At 35.4% G+C, this 11,377-nt stretch overlaps 1 protein-coding gene across 1 annotated transcript; it reads right to left on the bottom strand.

Moving 5' to 3' along the window:
* Positions 1 to 4,012: 4,012 nt before the first annotated feature.
* LOC117320271 (N-terminal Xaa-Pro-Lys N-methyltransferase 1-B-like) lies at positions 4,013 to 11,168 on the bottom strand. Its single transcript, XM_033874910.1, has 2 exons — positions 10,954 to 11,168; positions 4,013 to 8,510 (listed from the first exon to the last, which is right to left on the bottom strand). Exons 1-2 carry the CDS (start codon positions 11,110 to 11,112, stop codon positions 8,004 to 8,006), a joined length of 666 nt encoding a protein of 221 aa, XP_033730801.1. The 5' UTR covers positions 11,113 to 11,168; the 3' UTR covers positions 4,013 to 8,003.
* Between the last annotated feature and the right edge of the window lie 209 nt (positions 11,169 to 11,377).

Below are 11,377 nucleotides of genomic sequence, written 5' to 3'. Positions count from 1 at the left end.
CTGGAATCTGAGATTATGGACACTCTCGTGCTGTCAAGAAATTCGTTGGGTAAGACACTCAACTAATTGTTCTTGTAGATTGTAACGTATTCACCGATTACGGCCATGGCTGTTGGCGGGTCGATGAACCAACAAGCATAGAAATTAACTAGAATTAAAAACATTTTAAAGTGTGATCGCTATTCCTCCTGAATGGATGAAATATACTCAGGATATTCACTAATGTGTTTGACAGGTCCTAGATAAGAAGCTTGGAACCACACATGCGATATTCACTTTGTACTCCGTGGTAACCGGGTTTAAAAAATTGCCACACTGTCTCCTCTAAACGGTAAATCGTATACAGACAGTGATTTCAGTAATACCTATGTGTGGCCCATAGCTAGCTAACCATTGAAATTCAAACCTGTGCAAAATATGAAATTTCTACCATGGCAGCCACCTTAGATCTTGAAATGTGGTCTTACTATTTCGCAAGCAGTACAATCAAATATAGATATTCCCATCTTCATAGTCAGAGACTGTAAAGGACAAAATGGTCGTCAAACGCACAGGTACTTGTGGACATGATTATGATATTTCTAATTCAAATGTTTCATTATAGACGAGTAAATTATTGTTTATATTTTTTTTTTCAAATTAAGCATGCGATTGTAATACAATAATTTACTCGTCTATAATGAAACATTTGAATTAGAAATATCATAATCATGTCCACAAGTACCTGTGGTCAAACGTTCATCTTAATTGGATTCCAATAGACAAATTTTCTTTATCGTTACTTATAAGAGGCACATGATTGTGTTGTTCACATTTAATTTAAGACTATTCTGAAGAAAACAAGAGACACAAGACGGCAAATCTTGGACTGTGTCACTTAAGACTGTTATAACTACATGTATATAATTATTCAAGAAAAAACATATCACTTACAAAGATTGTTATGACTATATATCGAGAATAACTACGAATATGGACCGTTCTTCCGTGTAATACCTGAAAAAAAAACCCTGAACATTGGGAACCAATGGGAATGTGTAAGCCTTGGCGAGGGGTCTGGGAGCCCATGAGGCCCCAAGCAGCAGGTCCAGGGCGGTGGCTCTGCTAGGAGTTCAGGAGCGAGGCGAAGATTTCATAAAGGATTGCAATTGTTTTCCGAGACAGTTATTTAATGTTTTCCGAGACAGTTATTTAATGTTTTCCGAGACAGTTATTTAATGTTTTTAAAAACTATGAATGTTCATCTGGCTCTAGAGTCTAGACAATTGTCTGCCTAAATAAGATATGTATTTCTGTTCTTTTTTTGTTGCAAAAATGTCAAGTACAATGTCCGTAACAACAGGAATTTCGTGACTCGTTGTCGACCTCTGCAATGTCCTTATTCGCCGTCAGACGCCGAATGACCACTATACTGTCGCAGTGGACACCGGGATGGCTAGAAGAATGATCAACATATAGCATATGAACGGGTACAGTTGAATGAGGGAGTTTAATTGAATTACAATTGGATCAAATTAGAAAAATAAACAAGATATCCAAGAGGGATCTTGGCATCCACCATTGAATTATCCATCAGTCAAATGAAATACTGATCTTTTCCCTTCTTTCATTCTTCCTCCAAAACATTTAATAGCTTTATATAACACGTATATGACAGGAGTAACCTGCAATTGTCAAAATCCAAGATGACCATACTCTTTGACATCCATTTAGTTATTTCAATCGGACTTGCATGCATTAACAAGGGACCAAGGGCAACCTCTACATTCAAATTTGAGAAAGTTTGAGAACTAACAGTAACACGCTTCAATTGTCAAAATCCAAGATGGCCACCTGTCGGCCATATTGTTCTCTGATCGGTCCCAAACTGTAATATTCACAACTAGGGACCAAAGGAAACCTACATATCAAATTTCAGAAAAATATCTTCGGTACTTTCTGAGATCTAGTGGTTACAAACTTCAATTGTCAAAATCAAGGATGGTCACCTGTCGGCCATGTTGACTTTAGATCGTTACCAAAATGCAATATGCATATCTAGGGGCCAAGGGGAACTTACATATGAAATTTGAGAAAGAACCCTTCAGTACTTCCTGAGAAAGAGCGATAACAAATTTCAACTGTCAAAATCCAAGATGGCCACCTGTAGGCCATGTTTTTAGATCGTAACCAAAATGCAATATGCATATCTAAGGACCAAGAGGAACCTACACGTGAAATTTTAGAAAGAGCGATAACAGAATTCAATTGTCAAAATCCAAGATTGCCGCCTGCCAGCCATGTTATTTTTTCGATCGGCCTTAAAATGCAATATGCATAACCAGGGACCAAGGGGGAAGCTACATATGTTTGAGAAAGATCCCTTCAGTACTTTCTGAGAAATAGCAATAACAAAAATTGATTGCGGAGGGACAGACAGATCACGGACGCAGGGCGATTTGAATAGCCCACCATCTGATGAAGGTGGGCTAAAAATGTAAACGGTCTTCTTTCTCTTTAGAGTATTGTTCAACAAATGCTACCTGTCCTAATTACCTCATCGACAGATTATGAATTTGTTCATTATCCATTATCAAGTTTCTGGGAAATTAATCCTATTTCAAGGTAATTTGGCCCTTTCTGGGATGTTTTTCCGTCTGAACATGTAGATCCTAGCAACAGCAATAGCAGTTAACGGCCTTTTATAAGGGTATTTCGCTTCTTGGCCTCCTGTCCTGGCCTACTTTGCCTTGTGTCTGTGTAACGTTACTTAGGTCAGGAGATGGATTTCTAGAGCTAGTGGTAGACTGGTGTTCAGTCACCGATTCTTCTTGCTTGGATTTGAAGGTGTCGATCTTCTGCACATTTTTGGAAGCCTTATTCATTTTGAATAAATACACTTGTCAACATTACAAATCAGAAACATGGGATTGATAGTAGGCTTACAGACAAAGTAATACGTGTTTGATATTCCGGAATGTATTGTGTATTGGGCTTATCTTTTAAAGTTCATTGTATGTGGTAGACTCGTTACTAATTTGGTTATCTAATACAAGAATTTGATGTTATTACTTTAATATTCTATAAGATGGGTACTTGAAATATTGGCCCCTTACACACACAGTCAGAATTTTTATGCGTGAGCCCAGTTTGTTTTTCTTATGGCCCATGGATGCCATATGGATGCCATATAGGTCCAATGGGCCTGCATCCCAATACACTGTATATCCTTAGAAGTTTTACAATGATTCAACAAAATTGACCCATGTTACTTTATTTCTTTACGTAAATTTTGTCAGACTTCAGCTCAGACAGATACTACTGGCTAAATATGCCCTTCAACCAAGGAAAGCTAATACCTAAAGCAATATTGTAAATACAAATATGCCTACAAATCCACATAAATCTATTACCATCCTGTTCACAGCTGCATAATATTTTAGCAATGTACTTAGAAAGTGTTTTAACTTATTGTAATAACCTGACATCAACTTATCATCTGGGAAAATCAGAATGTGACCTTGACCTCAGCCAGACCATGCTCAAAATCAGACTAGAACAAGCAACATACCAAGTGTCTGAAAAAAGTGAGGGACAGATGGATGGACGGACAGAAACCATATTTGGAGGGTACACGTGGGGATTGGGGCATACCGGGTATCAGGTGCTTGGATTTGGATTTTTATTGCATATGTACATTAATATCATTCATATGAAGGCCTTTCACCATGCATAGTCAGCTAGTTGATTTTATTCGATGAACCTTCCTCAAAACAATGAATATAACAGATATCATGACTAAAGTTTGAAGTTTTAAGATTGAAACAGGCTTTAGCCCATTCCTCACATAAATGACAGTTACAGGGCAAACATTGACTATCAGCCTTAGTTCTAATTCTCTGTGAAGTACTTCTTATGAAAATTTACCAAGATGACTATGTCTGACACCGTCATTACTGTAGCACAGTATAGTGTTAAACAACTTGCCATTAAAAGATCACATGCATCAACAGAAAATGTAAAGATCCAGAAGTTCACTAAATGACTTTATTTTTAAAATGATTACCAGGCTTCCTATTGATAAATACTGATTTTCAATTAATATCTAAATCTATTTTCAGATATGACAGCAGTTTACACAAAATTGAACCAGCATTTGTGGGAAGGTTAACAGTATATAATAATAACATTTCAATCCATAAGAAACATAAGAAATATAGATTTTTGATAAAAAAAAGCATGTACACATGTAATACTGTCCGAAGTTTACCAAAAGCTCACAATGGATCTTGCTTGAACTGGTGAGCAATACAGGCCCTGGCTTGTTTCTAGATCTGCAGGTTGTCATTCTAACACCAAATTAGTACCATTTCTCATTAATAAATGGTGCATAGCAAATATCAAAAAAATTAAAATGATGGTGCTTCATCCAAATTCCTAGTATGTTACTGGCCCTATACCCTGATCCTCGGATTTATGGTTATTTTGAAGTTGGTTTTAGTTTGACAGCTATGCACCTGTGAATTTGAAAGTTGTCAACGTTATTTATTATAACAAATGTGGTAAGCATTCATACAAACATGTGAAATACTGGCCCTATGTTATGACCCTGGATATCTTGGTTATTAAGAAGAAGTTGTTTAATGATTTTTAACACATTTGACCCCTGTGACCAGCATGCTACTGGCCCAATGTCATGATATTGGGCCTCTGCCTATTGTTTATATAAGGAAGTTTTTTAAAGGGAAAAGTTGATGATGGACAGACAACACATGCTGCACCACAGAAAAAGCTCACTTGCCCTTTTGCTCAGGTAAACTAAAAATATCGAAAAAGATCCTTTTTGTGACATGGAAGAAATTTTGGCTTTGTATGTCAGATTTAATTAGGCCACAGCATAATAACAAAGACTGTGACATCATAATTATAAATACAATGGATCATATTGATAGAGTTCATACTCAATAACATCAGAGTGTGTTCAATTACTGTAACATCACACTTGCATGATTAAAACATATTAAAGCTGACAGTGCAACATTCATCTTGGATTTGTGAACATTTAAGACTGAAGAATATGTAGTAAGGTTTGTGAATCGAATTGAGTGCCAAACATACATAAGACCATACTGCATAATTATTCTTCAAAACTGCATAAAATAAAACATATTATGGTAGCAGTGTACAGTAAAAATGCCTAAGTCTGAAAAATATGGCACATGTTTTAGATATGTAATTAATATAAACATTGCCAGTTAACCCTGCATATTACCTCTAATAAAGTATATATATTTGTAATCTATACAAAATTTGCAATCTTAATACAGCTCTGAAGGATAAGTAAACTTTTTTTCTATGTCTTTCAGACCTGTGAATACCATGGTAACAACTTAAAAATAACTTAAAAATTGAAAAATATTATATCTGACCTAACATGACACATTCTCTCCACAATTTTTTTTCTGAAACCTATTTGAAATTAAATATCTCTATCCCAAAGACAAAATTATTCTTGTTTTGAAATATGTTGTACATTAAGTTTTCCTGCAATCTTACCTTGATCATGAGCCTCCATTTTTCACTGTATGCAAAACTAAATTTTCTGTGTAAAGAAACACACTTACAGAAAATCCAGAAATTTAAAATCTGGAACCAATTTATTTATTTTAGTTTTAACAAATGTGAAGTCTGTATGTACTATTTCGTAATGAATATACCAATTATAGTGTACATTCATTTTTTTTTCATTTTTTATGCATATTATAATACAGGAACTATTTGCTTAACAAAAAAACACCCATGTCCACCCAATCTTTCTGTGGTGTGCTACCTATTCCTTATTACATGTATATATATGAATGGTGAAAATACCCAGCCTTGATTGGCTTAGTGACAAGTCTGTAAATCTGTTACAGACCTCGATTTAATCACTGTGGCATCCACAATGCCCCAATGATATTCAACTAAAATCAAATATCAAATTTGTACAAATTAACTCACTCACACTTACAAAATTTTGAACTACTTACTCGGTTTGTAATGTTGATTGTATGAACGTGCAAACAACATTTATTTGAAAACATCACATAAATTGAATCTAAAATAAAAAAATCACATAAATTGAATCTAAAATGGTGTATATATATTCGTAGCTACCAGACTCAAACGAAGATTATTTGTATTTGAATTAATCCACCTGGTAATAAAACAAGAGGACAAGTGGGCCTGTATTGCTCACTCACCTGGTTGATTTGACCAAACATCATACTAATGTTCATGTTCAATTTGTTAATATCTCTATTTGTTGATGTCTAACAATGCTATGGTTATGGGGTGGATATCTCAACAGGATTGTGCTTATCTCTTGATGCCCAGCAATGCTATAATGGTTTGGTGGGGATCAAAGATATATAACAAATAAACTTAGCCCCTAGGGTTGGAGAAGACCCCAGGGTCCTGTTTTTAAAATGTGGTTGTGTTTATCTCTTGATGCCCAAAAGTGCTGTATACAGTTATGGATTGGGATTTCAATGGTAAACCTTTAGGGTTGGGGAAAGACCCACAGGCCTATTATTCTATCATAATCTTGTTTATCTCTTGATGCCCAACAATGCTTTATTTGGTCATGGGCAGGGGTGGAATGTTCCGCTGGCTCGCTGGTTTGTGACCAGTAGTTTTTCTGGCAGGCAAGTCCAGTAGGTTTTTTAACAATCTCTCCCGCCTGGCCAGTAAATTTTTTTGGCCCTATATAATCAAGAGAAAATAAAGTTTTTTAAACAGCTGTTTCTGTTAATAGATCGGTCAGGTCTTAAACATGACACCAACGTGCCATAAATCAGTTTGGTCCATGTCCAGTGTGGATGGAAAGGCTTCGCTACTTGGTTAACGTTATACCAGTTGATCAAATCATGAATGCAATAGCATATATCTTTTAAAACAGGCCTAAAAACATTTCCATGACAGTGAGTACACATTGCATCATTTGTATACATTTTAAAACCAGGCACATAGGGATGCTTCCTACGTAATTGGGTTAAATTCTGATCAGTGATTAAAAAGAAGTCAATTGTTGACAAATGGATGCTGGACACCATATGTCATAAGCTCAACATATGGTCATTCGGACCAGGTGAGTTAAAAAAGGACCTTGAGATGTACTCATGACATGAACAAAACTGATTAATCTCATTGTGAAATATCATACTGATATACCTTACCTGAAGTCATTAATTGTATAATATTGAAATATGCATTTCTCAACGCATCAACTTTAGTAGATTGTCACAGCAGTAATGTATCTCAAATACAAGAGACCCCATGGGACAATTTTCTTTTGACACAAATGACACTATTTGGTATGGGCAATTTAAACAATAACGTTTATGCAATACAGCCAAAGTTCATCTAGATATGACAAAAACACTCCCAAAATGTTCAAGCCTATCCAAAGACATATCTATTGCAAGTACTTTCAAACATTACAAAACCTTTAAATGACAATATAGGTTTCTTTGATTTGAACATACTTTAAAACAGTTTGTTTACAGATTACAACATTTATGAAATATTTGTTTGGTCCTCTAACAATATAATTAGGGCCAGAATCTAACTGTTAAACCATAGTATAATAAGAGTAAGGAGCTTAGGAAAGTATATATCTTGAAATTTGAAAATAATTTGTTTTAAGGGACCCTAACATGGTAGTTGTTATAGTAATTATTAAGCAGTAGTGTTGAGAATTTTTTTATGCATTATCAATACATGTACATACATTATTTCACTCATGAAAGTAAACATTATTTGTGTATTCTAATCCAGACTATATATACACGATAGGAATAAAACTAGTAAAAGGGAGGCAACTCTTAATTGACCACTGATTGCAATTGGGATTAAACTGACTTGGAAATAATTTCTGTTTGGAATGAATGAATGAACAAACCAGCTGCTCCATCCAAGTTTGTAAATATCTTATCTCACAACTTCTAATGTTTGACTTTTAAAAACTAGAATACAAGCTCTGTCTACTGTAATGCAAACATTATAACATCATAAATAGCCTTGGGAAAGCCCTTCTGTTTTTGAGACTGGATCATTTTCAGTCCTGATTTCACTATCAGTTCCATTGTGTGTTCTTGAGTTCTCATATAGCTACTGTCAGTTTCATCAAATACCTTTTCAGGACTACAATTATCTTTGAGAACAACGATACCATTTTCACTGAGTCCATCTTGACATCGTTGTAGAAACTGTACAAAATGGTCATCAGTCAAATGCCCAGAGACCCACTGTATCCAAATGACATCATATTTTCCCTTTTCTGGAGTAAAATCCTGAAGTCCACAACAGAAACGTTTTCCTATACGTTTATATTCTTCTCCTATATGATTTTCCGCTCCGTCAAGAAAATCTTGATTTAGTTCCACCATGTCCACAGAATCAAACATTGGAAGGAGAAGACGTTTTGTTATCCGCCCAATGCCAGCCCCACAGTCAATTGCCTTCTTGGTACCAGTACTTCCACCTCCAGTCTTTTAAATATAAAAATATTTTTAAGTAAAATGTCATGCTAAACACACTTTATTATTCCATGTTATATAACTAATTGTGAATACATATAATGTGGAAAAAAAGAGAAATATATAAAAAAAAAATGACAAAATTCTTAAGACTTTTCCACAAGGTCTTCTGCCTTAAAGGCTTCTTGAGGTGGACTGTTATGTCGATACACAGTTGTGTTTGTTTTCAGTACTAAGACTTAACATCTGATCATCTAATAGTATTCCACAGCAGGAATAGACACTTAACAATAGCCCAGCAGCCCTGGGCTGCCTGGAATCTGGTTGGGCTGCCAGAATGTCCAGACCAGCAGCCCTGTGGGCTGATAACATTTTCAGTCAAATGTTAAAAGTCCAGCTAAAGTTTTCTTCATTTACTTCAATAATTTTATTGGGTAAGGGCTGGAGGGACAATGCCCCCAAATCCCCCCAATCACCTTAAGCAACCCAGTCAAGGTGATTTAGTCAGTGTCAACTCCTGCACAGTATATGAAATATATGTTGAATTTGTTCAAATTTTGTATGTAATTTATATATTTACAATAGGAACATAGGAAATAGGTTTAAGCTGGCATGGGATATCCAAGCCAATATTATAGGATAATTTATGTATATACTGAGAAACATATATTGCCCCTATAGTCTACATATGGTGGCCGCTGACCTTCCCACCATCCTTAGCGGTCGCTTGGTTCAGTCTTCACTTGACACCATATTGGAAAAAACTTGAAAACCAGACACTGTGGGGTTTTTGAAATACGAATTGTTATGAATATTTTTTTTTTAGTTTTGAATATCGTTAGTAAGTTAGTTTATGGTAGTTTGCGATATGAAATGATGAACATTTTTATTCGATCCATTCAACAACAAATTCAAAGTGCTGTGCAAGGGCCCAATGGATTTTCGAATATACAGATAAATGACAACAGTGTGCATGATCAACAAGACTTTGTGTGTGTTAAAAATTGACGATGTTTTGGTCTGATGGCGGCGTAATCACAAAACGAGGACATGTAGAATATAACCCAATGAATTCTCGAAAATATGGATATATGATAGTACCAATGACCAATGTGCATGATCAACGAGACTATATTCCATAAGTATGATAGTTTTTGGATGATGAAGTAACTTTTGTAGTGGCCTACATAAAACGATGTGCATTTTGTGTGCGTTTGAAATTGACGATATTTTGGTCAGACATAATGGCAAGTTCCGGTACATCTATACACACATGCGCAAAGCCAGATTTACCTGTGCAGTCGATAAGGGATATTCTTGACTGGTCACGAATAAAGGTAATCCGAAGGGTTCTGATGTTAGTATCGCCTTTCAAGCTGCCTTGTGGCGATTTAACATCAGAACTCGACCCATACAGAAAACGAGCAATTTTTCCGACCCACCCTCAGGTCAGCATTTGAACAATATTTCCCCTTATTCCCTTCAACCTGGCACATAAAATGTATACATCGATTAAAAGGTAAGATATTATTTTATTAGCTTACATACATATTTTACTCACTGGTCATCGTTCACTATATATATATATATATCCGTCAACATTCTTTTCAAACCTGTTTTCAGCATAGTTTTGAAAATGGCCGCCATCGTCAGGACACAAGATCTCGCGAGATTTCAATGTAAACAGATCGGGCAAAAGTCCCTTGTGACGATCGAGATTTGGGTCATGTGATTAGCTATGGTGGTAGCTTTGAAATTCTCTGAAAACGAGATGGCAAAGTATGCGGACGGATATATTTAGTGAACAATGACCAGTGAGTAATATATGTATGTAAGCTAATAAAATTTTATCTTACCTTTTAATTGATGTATACCTTTTTTGTGTCAGTTTGAGGGGAAATGGAGTAAATGTTGTTCAAACGCCGACCTGAGGGTAGGTCGGAAAAATTGCTCATTTTCTGTATGTAAGAAGTTCTGACGTATCTACGTAGTAAGATCGTCAGAAAATTCGGACTAAAATAAAGGGAGCCACCAGTTGTACGGGGAAAAAGTGATGTTACTTATCTCCCTAATAAGTGTTTCAGATATACTCTCCTTTAATATCCTCTCCATTTTCTTCTAATCTTTTCCCTAACCTTATCACATTTAATGTATTTTTATAACTTCATATCATCATTTTTCAATTTTGCATATCAAATCATTTCATAATTATACCTACACAATTACACATCTTGTGAATCATACAATAGACATCAGTCGAGAGCTTATAGGTAATTGCACGTGCACGAAACCGTATAACGTCATCATTACCAACGTTATCGTGGTTAAATGTATAAAAGAATGTATACGAATACTTAATTTATAGTGTTGTGGTTGTTTACTGATCTCATATGTTACTCAAAAACCCGAAAACGAGCCCCTGTGCAAACGATATACATAGATACATATAACGTACCGTTAGAAACGGTCGGAGAAATGCCCTTGATCCGTTTATGTCAGTAACAGATATCTGTCCAAAACCTCCTAACATCCCGTTAATTGTCGACGGAACATTTTTCCAGTACGTTTTTGCATCGTCATAAAACTTCTTCTCTTCTTTTACTTCTAACGCCATAGCAAGTTTAGTTCTCGTGGTGGAGAGTAACAGAGGATAGAGTTTTCGCGCCGGAAGTCGGATACTGTGGGAAGAAATGTAGAGCTGTCCACATCTGATTTTTACCCATTATTTTGTAACATCATAAGTTAATAAATTGAAGTTAATCTTCTCACACTTTATTTTTTTCTTTAATTACCCACACATAGAGTTTGTTAAAATAAAATAATTGGTAAAATTCTGTCAGATATAATGTTAAAATATGGTACTTATTTATCTGACATAA

The sequence above is a fragment of the Pecten maximus genome, chromosome 2 (genome assembly GCF_902652985.1).
Source record: "Pecten maximus chromosome 2, xPecMax1.1, whole genome shotgun sequence".
NCBI lineage: Eukaryota > Metazoa > Mollusca > Bivalvia > Pectinida > Pectinidae > Pecten > Pecten maximus.
This window is presented reverse-complemented; position numbering and strand designations above follow the sequence as displayed.

What these genes read in the sequence shown, in the direction of transcription:
- LOC117320271 (XM_033874910.1), bottom strand. Translation starts at nt 11,112, where the DNA reads ATGGCGTTAGAAGTAAAAGAAGAGAAGAAGTTTTATGACGATGCAAAA. An exon ending in TTCTCCGACCGTTTCTAACG is followed by an intron (nt 8,511 to 10,953) that starts GTACGTTATATG and finishes TATATTTAAAAG; the next exon opens with ACTGGAGGTGGAAGTACTGG.